The sequence below is a fragment of the Phyllobates terribilis genome, unplaced genomic scaffold (genome assembly GCF_046119375.1).
Source record: "Phyllobates terribilis strain yellow unplaced genomic scaffold, ASM4611937v1 Scaffold_2__4_contigs__length_985480577, whole genome shotgun sequence".
Taxonomy (NCBI): Eukaryota; Metazoa; Chordata; class Amphibia; order Anura; family Dendrobatidae; genus Phyllobates; species Phyllobates terribilis.
Genome location: NW_027362762.1, coordinates 429,344,107 through 429,363,771, shown reverse-complemented (window position 1 = coordinate 429,363,771; position 19,665 = coordinate 429,344,107). Strand labels below are relative to the sequence as shown.

At 42.3% G+C, this 19,665-nt stretch overlaps 1 protein-coding gene across 1 annotated transcript in view; it reads right to left on the bottom strand.

Moving 5' to 3' along the window:
• LOC141246057 (multidrug and toxin extrusion protein 2-like) overlaps positions 1–14,408 on the bottom strand; it is a 431,448-nt gene extending 417,040 nt beyond the window's left edge. Inside the window, exon 1 of the mRNA XM_073669111.1 lies at positions 14,280–14,408. Within this exon, the coding sequence (XP_073525212.1) occupies positions 14,280–14,408 (129 nt within the window). The remainder of the gene's footprint in view (positions 1–14,279) is intronic.
• Between the last annotated feature and the right edge of the window lie 5,257 nt (positions 14,409–19,665).

The following is a 19,665-nucleotide window of genomic DNA, read 5'->3' as shown; positions in this document are numbered from 1 at the left end:
ATATTTTAAAAAGCCTGGTATACACCAGAAAATTATTACTGTGGTTTTGATGTTCCACGGTAAAACATCTCTATTATCCTGTTTTTGGCATTTTTTGCTGTATAAAAATAATAATAGTGTCTCCCTGATTTTTCAGACACAAATATATCTGTTGAAAATAGTCTGGTGTAGGCCCGAGAAATACAAGTGTGGTTTTGCAGTTCCACGGTACAAACCTCTGTATTATCCACTTTTGGGCCATTTGTATCTAAAAAAAACAGTTTGAGTGTGTCGCTCACTGTTCAGCCGCAAATATATATATATTTTAAAAAGCCTGGTATACACCAGTAAACTATTACTGTGGTTTTCATGTTCCATGGTAAAACATCTCTATTATCCTGTTTTTGTCATTTTTTGCTGTATAAAAATAATAATAGTGTCTCCCTGATTTTTCAGACACAAATATATCTGTTGAAAATAGTCTGGTGTAGGCCAGAGAGACAGAAGTGTGCCTTTGCTGTTCCACTGTAAAAAATCTCTATTATCCTGCTTTTTGCATTTTTTGCTTTAAAAAAAAAAATAAAATAGTGTCTCCCTGATTTTTCAGACACAAATATATCTGTTGAAAATAGTCTAGTGTAGGCCCGAGAAATACAAGTGTGGTTTTGCAGTTCCACGGTACAAACCTCTGTATTATCCACTTTTGGGCCATTTGTATCTAAAAAAAACAGTTTGAGTGTGTCGTTCACTGTTCAGCCGCAAATATATATATATTTTAAAAAGCCTGGTATACACCAGTAAATTATTACTGTGGTTTTGATGTTCCACGGTAAAACATCTATATTATCCTGTTTTTGGCATTTTTTGCTGTATAAAAATAATAATAGTGTCTCCCTGATTTTTCAGATACAAATATATCTGTTGAAAATAGTCTGGTGTAGGCCAGAGAGACAGAAGTGTGCTTTTGCTGTTCCACGGTAAAAAATCTCTATTATCCTGCTTTTTGCATTTTTTGCTGTAAAAAAAAGAAAAATAGTGTCTCTCTGATTTTTCAGACACAAATATATCTGTTGAAAATAGTCTGGTGTAGGCCCGAGAAATACAAGTGTGGTTTTGCAGTTCCTCGGTACAAACCTCTGTAGTATCCACTTTTGGGCCATTTGTATCTAAAAAAAACAGTTTGAGTGTGTCGCTCACTGTTCAGTCGCAAATACATATATATTTTAAAAAGCCTGGTATACACCAGTAAATTATTACTGTGGTTTTGATGTTCCACGGTAAAACATCTCTATTATCCTGTTTTTGGCATTTTTTGCTGTATAAAAATAATAATAGTGTCTCCCTGATTTTTCAGACACAAATATATCTGTTGAAAATAGTCTGGTGTAGGCCAGAGAGACAGAAGTGTGCCTTTGCTGTTCCACGGTAAAAAATCTCTATTATCCTGCTTTTTGCATTTTTTGCTGTAAAAAAAAAAAAAAAAATAGTGTCTCCCTGATTTTTCAGACACAAATATATCTGTTGAAAATAGTCTGGTGTAGGCCCGAGAAATACAAGTGTGGTTTTGCAGTTCCACGGTACAAACCTCTGTATTATCCACTTTTGGGCCATTTGTATCTAAAAAAAACAGTTTGAGTGTGTCGCTCACTGTTCAGCCGCAAATATATATATATTTTAAAAAGCCTGGTATACACCAGTAAATTATTACTGTGGTTTTGATGTTCCACGGTAAAACATCTCTATTATCCTGTTTTTGGCATTTTTTGCTGTAAAAAAAAATAAAAAATAGTGTCTCCCTGATTTTTCAAACACAAATATATCTGTTGAAAATAATCTGGTGTAGGCCAGAGAGACAGAAGTGTGCTTTTGCTGTTCCACGGTAAAAAATCTCAATTATCCTGCTTTTTGCATTTTTTGCTGTAAAAAAAAAAAAAAAATAATGTCTCCCTGATTTTTCAAACACAAATATATCTGTTGAAAATAGTCTGGTGTAGGCCCAAGAAATACAAGTGTGGTTTTGCAGTTCCACGGTACAAACCTCTGTATTATCCACTTTTGGGCCATTTGTATCTAAAAAAAACAGTTAGAATGTGTCGCTCACTGTTCAGCCGAAAATATATATATATTTTAAAAAGCCTGGTATACACCAGTAAATTATTGCTGTGGTTTTGATGTTCCACGGTAAAACATCTCTATTATCCTGTTTTTGGTATTTTTTGCTGTATAAAAATAATAATAGTGTCTCCCTGATTTTTCAGACACAAATATATCTGTTGAAAATAGTCTGGTGTAGGCCAGAGAGACAGAAGTGTGCCTTTGCTATTCCACTGTAAAAAATCTCTATTATCCTGCTTTTTGCATTTTTTGCTGTAAAAAAAAAAAATAGTGTCTCCCTGATTTTTCAGACACAAATATATCTGTTGAAAATAGTCTGGTGTAGGCCCGAGAAATACAAGTGGGGTTCTGCAGTTCCACGGTACAAACCTCTGTTTTATCCACTTTTGGGCCATTTGTATCTAAAAAAACAGTTTGAGTGTGTCGCTCACTGTTCAGCTGCAAATATATATATATATTTTAAAAAGCCTGGTATACACCAGTAAATTATTACTGTGGTTTTGATGTTCCACAGTAAAACATCTCTATTATCCTGTTTTGGCATTTTTTGCTGTATAAAAATAATAATAGTGTCTCCCTGATTTTTCAGACACAAATATATCTGTTGAAAATAGTCTGGTGTAGGCCAGAGAGACAGAAGTGTGCTTTTGCTGTTCCACGGTAAAAAATCTCTATTATCCTGCTTTTTGCATTTTTTGCTATAAAAAAAAAATAGTGTCTCCCTGATTTTTCAGACACAAATATATCTGTTGAAAATAGTCTGGTGTAGGCCAGAGAGACAGAAGTGTGCTTTTGCTGTTCCACGGTAAAAAATCTCTATTATCCTGCTTTTTGCATTTTTTGCTGTAAAAAAAAAAAAAATAGTGTCTCCCTGATTTTTCAGACACAAATATATCGGTTGAAAATAGTCTGGTGTAGGCCCGAGAAATACAAGTATGGTTTTGCAGTTCCACGGTACAAACCTCTGTATTATCCACTTTTGGGCCATTTGTATCTAAAAAAAACAGTTTGAGTGTGTCGCTCACTGTTCAGCCGCAAATATAAATATATTTTAAAAAGCCTGGTATACACCAGTAAATTATTACTGTGGTTTTGATGTTCCACGGTAAAACATCTCTATTATCCTGTTTTTGGCATTTTTTGCTGTATAAAAATAATAATAGTGTCTCCCTGATTTTTCAGACACAAATATATCTGTTGAAAATAGTCTGGTGTAGGCCAGAGAGACAGAAGTGTGCTTTTGCTGTTCCACGGTAAAAAATCTCTATTATCCTGCTTTTTGCATTTTTTGCTGTAAAAAAAATAAATAAATAGTGTCTCCCTGATTTTTCAGACTCAGATATATCTGTTGAAAATAGTCTGGTGTAGGCCCGAGAAATACAAGTATGGTTTTGCAGTTCCACGGTACAAACCTCTGTATTATCCACTTTTGAGCCATTTGTATTTTAAAAAAAACAGTTTGAGTGTGTCGCTCACTGTTCAGCCGCAAATATATATATATTTTAAAAAGCCTGGTATACACCAGTAAATTATTACTGTGGTTTTGATGTTCCACGGTAAAACATCTCTATTATCCTGTTTTTGGCATTTTTTGCTGTATAAAAATAATAATAGTGTCTCCCTGATTTTTCAGACACAAATATATCTGTTGAAAATAGTCTGGTGTAGGCCAGAGAGACAGAAGTGTGCTTTTGCTGTTCCACGGTAAAAAATCTCTATTATCCTGCTTTTTGCATTTTTTGCTGTAAAAAAAAAAAAAATAGTGTCTCCCTGATTTTTCAGACACAAATATATCTGTTGAAAATAGTCTGGTGTAGGCCAGAGAGACAGAAGTGTGCTTTTGCTGTTCCACGGTAAAAAATCTCTATTATCCTGCTTTTTGCATTTTTTGCTGTAAAAAAAAAAATAAAATAGTGTCTCCCTGATTTTTCAGACACAAATATATCTGTTGAAAATAGTCTGGTGTAGGCCCGAGAAATACAAGTGTGATTTTGCAGTTCCACGGTACAAACCTCTGTTTTATCCACTTTTGGGCCATTTGTATCTAAAAAAAACAGTTTGAGTGTGTCGCTCACTGTTCAGCTGCAAATATATATATATATTTTAAAAAGCCTGGTATACACCAGTAAATTATTACTGTGGTTTTGATGTTCCACAGTAAAACATCTCTATTATCCTGTTTTGGCATTTTTTGCTGTATAAAAATAATAATAGTGTCTCCCTGATTTTTCAGACACAAATATATCTGTTGAAAATAGTCTGGTGTAGGCCAGAGAGACAGAAGTGTGCTTTTGCTGTTTCACGGTAAAAAATCTCTATTATCCTGCTTTTTGCATTTTTTGCTATAAAAAAAAAAAATAGTGTCTCCCTGATTTTTCAGACACAAATATATCTGTTGAAAATAGTCTGGTGTAGGCCAGAGAGACAGAAGTGTGCTTTTGCTGTTCCACGGTAAAAAATCTCTATTATCCTGCTTTTTGCATTTTTTGCTGTAAAAAAAAAAAAAATAGTGTCTCCCTGATTTTTCAGACACAAATAAATCTGTTGAAAATAGTCTGGTGTAGGCCCGAGAAATACAAGTGTGGTTTTGCAGTTCCACGGTACAAACCTCTGTATTATCCACTTTTGGGCCATTTGTATCTAAAAAAAACAGTTTGAGTGTGTCGCTCACTGTTCAGCCGCAAATATATATATATTTTAAAAAGCCTGGTATACACCAGTAAATTATTACTGCGGTTTTGATGTTCCACGGTAAAACATCTCTATTATCCTGTTTTTGGCATTTTTTGCTGTATAAAAATAATAATAGTGTCTCCCTGATTTTTCAGACACAAATATATCTGTTGAAAATAGTCTGGTGTAGGCCAGAGAGACAGAAGTGTGCTTTTGCTGTTCCACAGTAAAAAATCTCTATTATCCTGCTTTTTGCATTTTTTGCTGAAAAAAAAAAAAAAAAAATTGTCTCCCTGATTTTTCAGACTCAGATATATCTGTTGAAAATAGTCTGGTGTAGGCCCGAGAAATACAAGTATGGTTTTGCAGTTCCATGGTATAAACCTCTGTATTATCCACTTTTGAGCCATTTGTATCTAAAAAAAACAGTTTGAGTGTGTCGCTCACTGTTCAGCCGCAAATATATATATATTTTAAAAAGCCTGGTATACACCAGTAAATTATTACTGTGGTTTTGATGTTCCACGGTAAAACATCTCTATTATCCTGTTTTTGGCATTTTTTGCTGTATAAAAATAATAATAGTGTCTCCCTGATTTTTCAGACACAAATATATCTGTTGAAAATAGTTTGGTGTAGGCCAGAGAGACAGAAGTGTGCTTTTGCTGTTTTACGGTAAAAAATCTCTATTATCCTGCTTTTTGCATTTTTTGCTGTAAAAAAAAAAAAAATAGTGTCTCCCTGATTTTTCAGACACAAATATATCTGTTGAAAATAGTCTGGTGTAGGCCCGAGAAATACAAGTGTGATTTTGCAGTTCCACGGTACAAACCTCTGTATTATCCACTTTTGGGCCATTTGTATCTACAAAAAACAGTTTGAGTGTGTCGCTCACTGTTCAGCCGCAAATATATATATATTTTAAAAAGCCTGGTATACACCAGTAAATTATTACTGTGGTTTTGATGTTCCACGGTAAAACATCTCTATTATCCTGTTTTTGGCATTTTTTGCTGTATAAAAATAATAATAGTGTCTCCCTGATTTTTCAGACACAAATATATCTGTTGAAAATAGTCTGTTGAAGGCCAGAGAGACAGAAGTGTGCTTTTGCTGTTCCACGGTAAAAAATCTCTATTATCCTGCTTTTTGCATTTTTTGCTGTAAAAAAAAAAAAATAGTGTCTCCCTGATTTTTCAGACACAAATATATCTGCTGAAAATAGTCTGGTGTAGGCTCGAGAAATACAAGTGTGGTTTTGCAGTTCCACGGTACAAACCTCTGTATTATCCACTTTTGGGCCATTTGTATCTAAAAAAAACAGTTTGAGTGTGTCGCTCACTGTTCAGCCGCAAATATATATATATTTTAAAAAGCCTGGTATACACCAGTAAATTATAACTGTGGTTTTGCTGTTCCACGGTAAAAAAATCTCTATTATTCAGGTTTTGGTAGTTTTTTCCGTAAAGAAAAACAGTAGTGTCTCCTGACTGTTGTGACACAAAAATATATCTTTTGAAAATAGTCTTGTGTAGGCCCGACATCCCAGTGTGGTTTCGCAGTTCCACGGGTCAAATCGCTGTACTATCCAGTTTTGGGCCTTTGGTATCTAAAAAAAAAGCAGTTTTAGTGTGTCGCTCACTGTTCAGCCGCAAATATCTCTATTTAAAAAAGTGTGGTATACCCCAGTAAACAATAACTGTGGTTTTCCTCTTCCACGGTTCTAATCTACTCTTTATTACCCTTTTTCCATTGATAGTGCAAGTGTAAGCTATTTTACTTCATTTACAATGGGCAAGGCGCGTGGCAAGAAACGTGGAAGTGGACGTTCTGGTGATGGTTCGTGCAGAGGACGGAGCCGTGGCCAAGGTGAAAATGTGCCACAACCAACAGCCACATCTTCTCGCTCCCACTTCTTGACCGAATTACTAGGGAAGCACAGAACAACACCAGTATTGAGAACTGATCAGTGTGAACAGGTTATTAATTGGATAGCAGACAATACTTCCAGTTACCTGGGCACCACCACCTCCGGTCTGTCTTCCACACGGTCAACTCTTAGTAGCCGTGAGTCTCGACCGCATACTCCTCTTCACCCTGATGCTCCTTCCTCCCACCATGCCGAGTGTCGTCAGACAGCAAGTGATCCCACACTTGGACACTCTGAAGAGCTGTTCACTGGTCCATTTCCATATTTGGGCCCCTCACCTGATACGCTTGAAGTGGTGGAAGAGGAGATCCCATGTTGCAATGCCCAAATATTTGAACAGCCACGGCCACAGGAAGTCGACGTTGGCAATCTGTCACAAGAGGTGGACGATGACGAGACACAATTGCCAGGAAGTGAGGAGGAGGATCGTGGTGCGCAAGTGGAAGAGGAGGAGGTGGTGGATGATCTAGTAACTGACCCAACGTGGAAGGAGGACATGCAGAGTGAGGCCAGCAGCACACAGGGGGAGGGAGGCAGAGTACCCCAACAGGCAGGAAGAAGCAGTGTGGTGGCCGCAGACAGAAGGCAGGCAACCTTTCCCCGTAACACCAACACGAGGGACGTTGCCAGTACAAGCGGTAGGTCTTCCAGAGTCTGGAATTTTTTTAAAGACTCTGCTGATAACCCCAAAAAGGCCATATGTTCCACCTGCCATGCCAGCATCAGCAGGGGTGACAAAACTACCAGCCTGACCACCACCAGCATGATCAGGCACATGGCAGCAAAGCACCCGACTTTGTGGGGCGAAACCCAGGGTCCACGACCAGTGTCAGCGGGTGTCACCACTGCTTCTTCCACTGTTGTGCGTGCAATAGAAACCCCTGTTGTGTGTGCAAGGCAATCCCCTGTCCATACTGCATGTAAAGACGCCCCCTCCTCTCAGTCTTCACTTGTTATGGCAGTTTCTCAAGAAACAGCATCAACGTCCACGTCCCACCGCAGCGTTCAATTGTCCATATCCCAAACCTTTGAACGAAAGCGGAAATTCGCAGCTAACGCCCCACAGGCCACAGTCCTAAATTTGCACATTTCACGACTGCTTGCATTGGAAATGCTGCCTTTTAGGCTGGTGGAGACGGAATCCTTCCTCAATCTTATGGCGGTGGCCGTCCCTCGGTACTCGGTCCCCAGCCGACACTATTTTGCCCGGGTGCCATCCCCGTACTACACAAGCACGTGTCCCAAAGCATCTGCCGTGCCCTCAACAACGCAGTTACTGGGAGAGTCCACCTGACAACGGACACGTGGACAAGTGCTTGTGGCCAGGGACGGTACATCTCTCTGACGGCACACTGGGTAAACATAGTGGAAGCCGGGACCCAGTCGGACCTTGGGACGGAACACATCCTCCCCACACCGAGGATTGCGGGCCCTATGTCAGTCAGAGTTGCCCCCACAGTGTACAGCTCCTGCGCATCCTCCTCCTCCTCCTCATGTTCAGCCTCCATCTCAGATATCACCACATCAGTTACAAGCTGGAAGCATTGCAGTACTGCCTCCGCCAAGCGGCAACAGGCTGTGCTGAAACTCATAAGCTTAGGTGATAAACCTCACACTGCTTGTGAGTTGTGGACAGCTGTGAAAGAGCAGGCAGATCTGTGGCTGAGACCGCTGAACCTACATCCCGGCATGGTCGTGTGTGACAATGGCCGTAACCTGGTGGCGGCTCTGAGGCGAGGTGAGATCACACACGTACCATGCCTGGCTCATGTGCTTAACCTCGTGGTTCAGCGGTTTCTTAAATCGTACCCCGAGTTGCCAGATCTGCTCGTGAAAGTACGCCGCCTGTCAGCTCATTTTCGCAAGTCGGCTACAGCTTCCGCTGCCCTTGCTGTGTTGCAGGAGCGTTTGCAGCTTCCGGCACACCGACTGGTGTGTGATGTCCCCACACGTTGGAACTCTACCCTCCACATGTTGCAAAAGATTTGTGAGCAGAAGAGAGCAGTTGTGGAGTACCAGCTGCAACAAGGCCGTCGATATTCAGGTCATACTCCACACATAAGACCTCAGGAGTGGACCTGGATGTCTGACATATGTACCATCCTGACAAACTTTGAGGAGGCCACCAAGATGGTGAGTGGTGATGACGCCATCATTAGTGTCAGCATCCCACTTGTCTGTCTTTTGCAACACTCTCTGCAGAGAATTAAAGAGGAGGCATTGCAGCCAGAGTATGATGAGATGGATCAAGAAGCCGTAGCGGGCGATTACACACAGCCCAGTCTCATCTCATCCCAACGTGCATTGGGGGACAATGAGGGAGAGGAGGAGGAGGAGGAGGAGGAGGAAGAACAGGAGCTGCTATCATGCGTTGTAGACGGTAGTACCTGTACAAGTGTCATACCGTCGGTTCAGCGTGGGTGGCCTGAGGACAGGGGGGAGGAGGAAGAGGAGGAGGAGGAGAGCATGGTCAGTCGTCATCTTGGTGAGGACACGGAAATCTTGCCCGTTACCAGTCTGGCACGCATGGCTGACTTTATGTTACGCTGCCTTAACCGTGACCCTCGCGTTGTCAAAATGTTGTGTGACAGTCATTACTGGTTGGTGACACTTGTAGACTCCCGCTACAAGGAGAACTTTCACTCTCTTATTCCTGAGGTGGAGAGGTCTACAAAAATGGGGCAATACCAGAAGGCCCTTGCTGCAGAACTCTTAACAAAATTCCCATCTGAACACGCTAGCGGCAGAGGTCACAGTTCGTTGCCCAACCAAGGCGTACAGGCGAGAGAGATGCAACTCCAATCCAGCAGAGGCAGGGGAACACTGTCAACGTTCTGGGACAGTTTTCTGACACCCGCCCAGCTTACAGGCCCTGAGGCGCGGGGTACTCTCCCAAGGAGTGGAAAGTTTCAAAAGATGGTGAGGGAGTACCTTGCCGATCGTACCAGCGTCCTCCGTGATTCCTCTGTGCCTTTTAATTATTGGGTATCCAAGCTGGACACTTGGAATGAACTCGCTCTGTACGCCTTGGAGGTCCTGGCCTGCTCTGCCGCTAGCGTGTTATCGGAGCGTGTTTTTAGTGCCGCTGGGGGAATTATAACTGATAAGCGCACTCGCCTGTCAACTGACAATGCTGACAAGCTGACCCTTATCAAAATGAACAAGGGCTGGATTGGGCCAGACTTCTCATCACCACCAAATGACAGCAGAGTAACATAAAGCCAAATCCACTGTGTTATTTCGGGAGGTGTATTCACATGCACCGCTTCACACCCACACATGTGTATACGCTTCCTCGTTTCGGCTGTTTAATCTTCTTCTCCTTATCCTCAGCCTCCACCACCACTATACCACCAGGGTGCCAGCATTGCAAGTTCCTCCGTCCTAATTTTTGGCAGCTTTTGCTGGGAAGCATAAGCAAATACCATGGGACACCCACTCCCCAATAATGGGACTTATGTTTGTAATATGCTGTACTGCATGTGACGCGCCCCCTGGGCCGTGTGTACACGTGTGTGGGATACCCGGTGCCGGGTCTCTGGGGTCTGTAGTCTCCGTGGCGGTGACCCGGTCCCGTGGCTCAGGCTAGTCAAACCAGTGGCAATCTTTCTTAGGTTTTGAGGTTAATTGTCCGACTGCGCCACCCGTGGATTGCGGTCAGGGAGTACCACCGCTGCGAGGCAGACCGCTGAGGCTGGTGTTCTGTGCGCAGCATAAAATGGGATAACTCCCCTCAGGAGGAGTATAGCCTCAGGGCAGTGAGTGTGGATGATGGGGGTGATGGTGCACGAGCGCAGCAGGAATGACTCAGAGTCTTTGCAGTGCAGTTCAGGGTCTTTACTGATGATTATAAGGTAGACCCTCCCGGGAGTACTGGCTAGCATAAGAGTCCTGGTCAGTCTGTGAGCAAGCAGGAGTTCCCCTGGCCAGGTGCAGTTGTAGGCCTCCCCGTCTGTCTGCACTCTTCCTGGCTACCTTGCTGTAAGCGGGTAGAAGTAGCCCACGTCCCTGAGTGTACCGTGTAGTGCTCACCCGTATGGCTGGTGACTTGGGGCCTTCTGTTAGCCTCTGCTCCACGACGGCGGTGCTGGTCCCTTGCTTGTGACTGAGCCTCCGGGCTTCTATGGCCAGAGGACCTGAAATCCCCTGCCGGCTGGTTTCTGCTGCTGGATATATAAGTCCTCACAGCTTCGGACTCCTATGTCCGGTTCCTATTGTCTTCTGCCAGGGCGAGCTCTGCTCAGCTTCCAGACCCTCGTCTTTAGCTCCTAGCTCCTACAGAGCTCCTTGCTGTTACTTTCCCTTGCTCTCACTCTGACTCTGACTGTTCTCTGTTCTCTGACTCACTCAACCCCACCCCAGATCCAGTTTATAAGGGCAGAATTCTCCCCTCCCAGGACTGGGGCAGGAGGATGTTGCATGTTTAAGGGATCCTGACCAGGAAACCTCCCACTTGCTCTCCGACGTAATCTCTATTACTGTGGTGACCAGACCCCTGGGGTGCCACACATGGCTCTTGTAAGGGGCATTTCAGTACCTCATAATTTTTGGAAAGCATTCCATTCACTGCTTAGGCCAACAGTGCACAGGAGACCCAGTTGCTATAAATGGAAAAAAAGGTTTAGTTAACGCCCTCTGACCTCCATGTCATTTCCAAGGGGCATTGGAGTGCCTCAAAATTTTTGGTAGGCATTGCACTCACTGTATGCCCTATAACTGTGTAGCCGAACCGCTCCTTTTGTTACAGAAACATATCCTACAAGACATATCTGGTTGACTGGCCTGATATTTATGTGAATGGTCCCTGTTCCTCCTGCTCTTTCTCCTTTGCCACTACCTCATCCATCATTTATCACCTGAAGCTTTGTTTTAACGGTAGTCATAGAACTTGGATAGTAGCAGGAAAACATCCAGCAATCCTCGGAGGAAGTAGGATATGCGCCAAAACGCTGACCTCCTCAGGCCTAGCCGCTACTACATACATGTGCTTGCATTACAACAAAACAAAGCAGATGCTAACTTCTATCATCCTCATCATGCTCCTCACCTTGGCACTCTCAACTCCCCTGATGGAGAAGCCAGGGCCCACCGGAGGAGTCTGATAGTCCGGTGGGCTCGGCCAATGCTGCCCTAAAGCAGGCCAGGCTAAGAAAAGTGTGGGAAAGGTTACCATTACAAATAGGGGTGGCTGGGGACCGAGTATGGACACCCGGCCACCCCCTGGAGTCTGGGGAGCAAGCGGGGACACCCGGCCACCAGGCGGCTGGGGACTGAGTATGGATACCAGGCCACCGACACAGCCATGGCGTGGTGGCCACATTCCGCCTCCACATGCCTAAAAGGCCCAATTTAAAGTGCAAGCAAGCAGTATGGTATTGCAGCCTGGGGGTGGGTGGATGGCAGGCTGCATACTTGCGCTTGCATTGCAAGGAATGGGAGAGGTACAATTGAACACTGCCCTGGGACAAGGACTTGAATGGGGATAGTTGCAAGTCTGCAACGACAGGTGCAAGGTGGGAGGCATCTTCGCATGTACCATGAACAGGGGTTTGGCATGCACACACTACAGCGAAATAGGCTCTCCTTCCCACTAAATGCACTGGGGAGGGCACATGTAATGTTTTGGTATACGCGCTTAATCTTATGTATAAGGCACACCAGGACAAATAGGGGCGGCTGGGGACTGAGTATGGATACGTCGCTGCCGAAGCAGCCATGAGGTAGTGGCCAGCTTCGGCCTCCTCTAAACTAAAGGGCCCCATTTCAAGTGCAAGCTAGCAGTATGAATTGCAGTCTGGGGGTGGGTGGGTGCTAGGCTGCACACTTACACTTGCATTAAAAGAAAACATAGCAGATGCTAACTTCTGTCATCATCATCATGCACCTCACCTTGGCACTCTCAACTCCACCGATGGAGAAGTCAGGGCCCACCGGAGGAGTCTGGTTCTCTGGTGGGCTCGTCCAATGCTGCCTAAAGCAGGCCGGGCTAAGAAAAGTGTGTGGGGGGATGTTCCAAGGAGAAATGGGGGCGGCTGGGGACAGTTTATGGACACCCGACTGCCCCCAGGTGGCTGGGGACCGTGTGGACACTCAGCCACGGGGCGGCTGGGGACTGAGTATGGACACCCGGCCGCCGGGCGGCTGGGGACTGAGTATGGATTTCAGGCCGCCAACACAGCCATGACGTGGTGGCCAGATTCCGCCTCCACATGCCTAAAAGGTCCAATTTCAAGTTCAAGCAAGCAAGCAGTATGGCATTGCAGCCTGGGGGTGGGTGGGTGGCAGGCTGCATACTTGCGCTTGTATTGCAAGGAATGGGGGAGGTACAATTGAACACTGCCCTGGGACTAGAACTTGCGTGGGGATAGTTGCAAGTCTGCATCTTCTGATGCGGCAAGGATCACTTATGATGGGCACACTTTTAGACAGTGACCTGGGAGTCAGAGATGCTTCCAGGGGTCTTCCCCATTCTGTTCCCATGTCTTTTCAGCACTTTATGCATGTGTCACACAGCTCATGGCCAGATAAGGTTGTAAAATGTTAAAATGACATTTCCCGGTGAATGCATTTGTCATAGTTGAAAGCAATACAAAAGTGCAAAAACGCATAAAAAATGCTACTTGTGAACATAGTCGAAGGTGTGGAGGAGTATTTTTGTTTTTGGTCATTTATTTTAACTTATACACAAGTCTTTTCCCTGGAAAGGATGTTCCTTAACATATTTCACAGGAAAAAAGTTTCACTTTCGTTTTATTGTGAGCCTGTAAAAGTGGCTTAATACCTCTGACCACGTTGTTGACAGCAGTGACCTGGGGGTCATAAATGCTTCCTGGGGCGATCCCCATGCTGTCCCCATGTCATTTGAGCACTGTCACTATCGTTTTGGGCACTTGTTAGGCTTTTAAAAGACTGCCGGGGGTGCCACCGTCAAAATGCTCGAGTCTCCCATAGACTAACATTGGGCTCGTTGCTCGGGTCGAGCACCCGAGTATCACGGCGAGCTCGGCCCGAGCTTCGAGCACCCGAGCATTTTAGTGCTCGCTCAACACTAACTGTAAGCCATAATCATCAACATTAACAGAAATTAACACCTGAAATAGATCACTCTGTTTGTAATGACTATATAATATATGAGTTTCACCTTTTGTACTGAAATAAATTAACTTTTGATGATATTATAATTTAGTGAGATGCACCTGTACCTAATAATGTTTTTAACTGTAGATCCTGACTCTGGAATCCATCATTGCTTCTCACTGTGGCACTGACGGTCTCCGTGCTCCGGACCTTTAAATGGATGAGCTGATATTATTTATTTTATGACTAACCATTATGCATGTTACATTTCTAAAATACCTGCTATCCAGACACAACATTGGTAGGAAAAATACAATATTAGCAAATATTACAATTAAATTACATTTAATAGAAGTAATTCTTTATATTTCCAAAATTCTATTTCTATACATTCTGCAAGTTAGTAGATATGACCCTTCAAAACTGTGTGAATATTCATTTCTGCATGACTGCATAGTACTTAGTACTAGTAGATGTATACAAAGTATGTTAAATCACTACTTACAACAGGTATGGCCAACAAAAGTATATCTTTTGCTTCATTACAGAATCCATCAATTGTCAAACAATGTAAGAGTTTCTTAAATCCCTTTGGATTGCCTGAAAGCGGCGAGGTCTCACGAGGTTCATCCATCTCTGACTGTACATGTGAAAACTAACAAGACTGGTGTTGTAACTATATGGTGTAGACTACTGAAGAGAAAAAGAATGAGGAAAACAATAAAACTCACAAAACATCTCTTTACTGTGAAAAGGTGGAGTTAATGCAGTATGCTTTGAGCAAAACTTTAGTGGGAGGAGAACCTGCTAAAATCTGAAGAATGAGCACAAACATTACTGCTAACATTCTGTAATGTGGAACATTTATTATTTAACTTTCTATGTATAAATTTTGGATTTTTAGTAAGCTTAATATTGATAACCAAGATACCACAAAAAAACACAAAACTATACTAAAACAATACTAATATACTGACAATATAAAGTATTAATGATGTGAAAATGTGAAAATAACTCTGAAATGTTTTATAAGGAAGGAAGTCACAACCCTATTAAGGCTCAGTTCACATGTGTTTTTATAGCCTCACTTGGGGCTTCATTGTGATTCTGTCTGCTGTGCTATTCTGTATAAGTGTCACTTTGAGATGTCATAAAATAAATCCATTACACTAAAAGCCATGGCGCTAATGCAAACTAAGCTCCAATTATAACTTATTGAAGTAATGTTAGGCTATGTTCACATCATGTCTTAGCCACATGTCAGTGGCTCAGTTGGGGCTCACATCTGAAGACCTGAAAAACACTATTTGAACGCATCAGCTGCAAGAGCCATTGAATTTTCAAGATGCAAACAAATTAATTTTGTTTTCTGTCAGACATAATTTTTGGCACTATCCACCTACCTACCTGTGGTGCGCAACAAAAAATGGTTACGGAAAATGATATTTGATATAGCAGAAAGTGACCCCCTCTGCTTCGTTAAAGTCAATGGTCCTGTCGGTGGCTACTCCCGAATCTTGTTTTTCAGGGCTTCAGATGTAGGCCCTAAAGAAGCCACTGATACGTGGCTAAACCATGATGTGAATATAGACTTATGTGTATATAGTCCACAAATTGGTCAAAATGTTTTAAGACAGATAATTGACAAAAGTTTAAAGAAGCAATCCTGTAAAAAATTTTATTTCCTGGTTCTTTCTAAATATGTCTGCAATATAGTATAGTATACTTACCGATCATCATCTTCCCGAGTTTCCAGCACCGTTTTGATCCTCCTCTTGGTCACATGACTGCTCTTCCCCTTTACTGGCTCACATAGGGACCCCTGTGTGAGGTGGTGTTACTTCCATCAATGTAAGCTTCCAATGTATGGAGTCTCAGCATGAAGCTTACATTGTGATGGCGACTTCCAGACCACACATAAACCGTGTGATCCAACAAGTCAGGGTTGAGGTCACGTGACCCAGAAACGGACCAGAGCGTACAAGTGTACAAGTATACTCCATTACATATATATTTAGAAAAGCTTAGAGAATAAAATTTTAGTCGAAAGAGCTACTTTAAATAAATATGGTCAGGTAACCGCATTGTACTACTAAAGAAAAAATTTGGAGCTTTTAGGTCAAACAAAGCAATCTAGTTTGACACCATTCTTGTACTTATTGTTCCTTAAGGCTCATCAGTTTATCTTACAACGTGTAGATGTATCACTGGAGTTATTTGATCTACAGTAGCTACGCTGCTATTCTTAACCTTGCTTTTTTTATATTCCACACTCCCTTTATTAGTTTAACTTAAGAGAAATACTACAGATGTGAGCAGTGTCAGACCCAAATATATTATTGCAAGTTACATATTGAAAAGAGTGGAGAAAAATGAAGCATGAAGGCAAGATAACATGATTACAATTACTGTATATATTTTGCTATCTGATACACTCAAAGGGAATCTGTCAGAATGATCACCTCCCCCCTCCTAACTCTTCATATGCTCATGTTGCTTTCTAAAAGATAATGTCATCCAGACATTTACTTAGGCAATCTCTTTGTTATGACTGAGCTCTAAGGTTATGTCCACACATTGCGTTTTTCAGCGTTTTTTTTTTCTACAGCAAAACCTGATCTCTTGGCAGGAAAGAAGCTGCGTCAAAACCGCATGTTTTGGTGCATTTTTTGGTGCGTTTTTCAGGATTCCAAAGTTCAGCTTTGCTCCCACCACAGAAGCATGAACACAGGTCACCAATGCAAGACATATGTGAAATAATATTAACCAGAATTTCAAATATAACAGTGGGGGGAGGTGAATTGTTCAGGAATAGTTTAACTAAGACACAGGCAGTGCATTGAGTTTGTTGGACACTATTTATTTTCAAACTATGGTCTGTCATTCAGTTGCTCAGGCATTGTTAAATTTCACACTTCCCTGGGCCACATGATTTGTTCAATCTCACTCCTAGCTCAGCCAATGTTTACTGTGTATACATCACTATTTTAATTAAACTGTTCTAATCCAAGCTGCCATCTCAAGTGACAAAGACAAGATGGTAAAATCACAAAATTAAATGAGTTTCACATATTGTTGTACTTGCTTTTTTTCACTAAATATGCAGCAAAACCTATTAGCTATGTTCACCGTAGGCGTTTTTTCAGCATTTTTTCACTTTACCATTACTTTCAATGGGTGAAAAATGCAGAAAAAACGCTGAAAGAAGTGACATGCTCTATACTGCAAAAAAACATGCAAAGCACAAAATACTGATCAAACAAAAACCAAGGTGTGTGCATGAGATTTCAAGGAGGTCTGGGGGGCAGTGCAAATGTTCAAATGGATGGGAAAAGTGTTGACTGGAAGGAGAACAGCATGGGGAAGACCCTTGAAAGCATGTCTGACTCCCAGATCGCTGCAGAGAACAACAGTGTCACACTTTTACTCCATTTTAAGGACTTACTATGAAACATTAAAAATCGACGAGAAATTAGTTTACTGGAAAAAAAATGTTAAGAAACATCTTTTCCTGTATAATGACTTGTATAAAAGGCTGAATTAAAAAAGGATTTAAAAAATATATATATAATTTACTTAAACCAAAATTGATTTTTTTATTAAAACCAAGGTGTGTGCATGAGATTTCAAGGAGGTCTGGGGGGCAGTGCAAATGTTCAAATGGATGGGAAAAGTGTTGACTGGAAGGAGAACAGCATGGGGAAGACCCTTGAAAGCATGCCTGACTCCCAGATCGCTGCAGAGAACAACAGTGTCACACTTTTACTCCATTTTAAGGACTTACTATGAAACATTCCAAATCGACGAGAAATTACAGTTCACTGGAAAAAAAATGTTAAGAAACATCTTTTCCTGTATAATGACTTGTATAAAAGGCTGAATTAAAAAAGGATTTAAAAAATATATATATAATTTACTTAAACCAAAATTGATTTTTTTATTAAAAAATAGAAAATTTTAGTGTAATTTATGAAGGAAGCAAGAACTGCCAAAAATTAGGGACTCAGATTTTACAGATAGAACCTGAATTAGACATAAAGGAGGGCTTCATACACATCCTGTTCAAATTGTCCTGCAGTGGTACTCCTAGACTCATAAATTCTATAAACTAAGTGCAAATCCTGCCAAAAATTACAACTGTAGTGCCTCATTCAAATATTGTGAACAAAGTGTAGTTGCTGTACTCCTACACTCATGAAGCACAATGTGCAAAGACAGGAAACAGTTCCATAAGTAGGGTCATCCATAGACCCGAGAAGGAAACAACTGGCGGGCCTCATTCAAATATAACATTAAAACACTTTATGTGCTGCTGTCATCTATTGGTGTGTAAAAGTCGGGCCTAAGCAATGCTTTGTTCATTGTTATTAGAGTGAGCCTGTCAGCACTTTCTTTTGAAAGGCGAAAGCGACTGTCTGTTATGATCCCCCTGTGGCACTAAAAATCCACTCAGACAAGACGCTAGCGGCAGGGCAGCACAACACCTCCAAATCATAGAGGGACAGCTCATGTCAATTGTCCAGCTTTGATACCAAGTAGCTGAAGGTCGCAGAGGAATTAGGGAGTGCACTGGTTTGGTTGGCCAGATATTGCTTGACCATCTTTTAAAACTTTTCCTTCCTTGTCAAAAATACCCATTCATGAGGGCGTGGACACTGGGAAGGTGTCATCAAATTGGTCCAGGCCTTTGACAGTGTACCCCTGCCTCTGCTGTGCCTGGCTCCCTCATCTCTCCTCCTTGGTTGAGCAAGGAAGCTTGTCCCCTGCCACTAGCATTATCTGATGGGAATTTTTCAACATATTTTCCACAATAGCCTTCTAGTATAGCACCATTTTAGAAGACCTCTCCGCCTCAGGAAGAAGAGATGCAAAGTTCTTCTTGTAGCGTGGGTCTAGCAGTGTGATGTGACATGCAGAAGTAGTGCTGTTGCTTCAAAAGCATTCAGCAACTATAAGAGTTAACACAATCACAGGAGACAGGATGTGTTGTGCTTCAGAAGCATCCAGCAACTAGAGGGGTTAACACAGTCACAGGAGACAGGAAGTGGTTAGCAGAGCCCCAGGAGGATTGTGAGGGTAGTTGTTTACTGTTCTAGCTGGATCCATAGAGAAAGGCGGTGTGTGATTTGTATCTCACAAAAGGCAAGGGAACAGAATTTAGGTCAGGAGGGAAGCTAAACACACGTCAGATAGACTCTGTGAGCGAACAGTGTGGAGTATTATCAGGCAGAACGATAAGGACTGGAAGGAATTGTGTCATCGGGATCATCTCCCTCATCAAACCCTCCCCTCCTCCATCTCCACGCAGGATAAAGAATGCTGTGTACTAGTGAGTCCTTGTGAAGGAAAAGCCTGCTGTTTATGCATTGAAGCATGCTGCCAAGAGATCTAATCTGTGCTGCTACTGAAGAGACTGATGTTACTGTGCCTGCTTTATGGAACTTTACTGTAATAAAGATTGTTGCGGTAATATCCCTGAATTGCACTGGCTGTGCTTCAGATTAAATTCCACTATTAAACTGTTGAAAAAGACTCTTGTCAGATGTGTCTGGTCAACAACTGAATCTATCGTGTGCCTGAGAGAAGCTGCAGCCTATGGTCGCCCTGAGTAACATTTCCCCCAGGATTCCAATGAATTCATGAAACCTGTCTCGCCCTATCTAAACTCAGTGGCGTGTGTGTAACAGTGAGCAACCAGTACTCTTTTTTGGCTAAGATGAATGTAACGCTAGGGTCAGGGGAAAGGCAGCAGTACATAAAGCCTGCCATATGTGCCAAGGTCCCTACAGCCAACACTTCTCTGCCTCCACCATGATGACGACTCTCCATCTTCTCCTCCATCTCTTCCTCCTCATTACCCTCCTCAGCCCATCCAAGTAAGAGAGACGGGG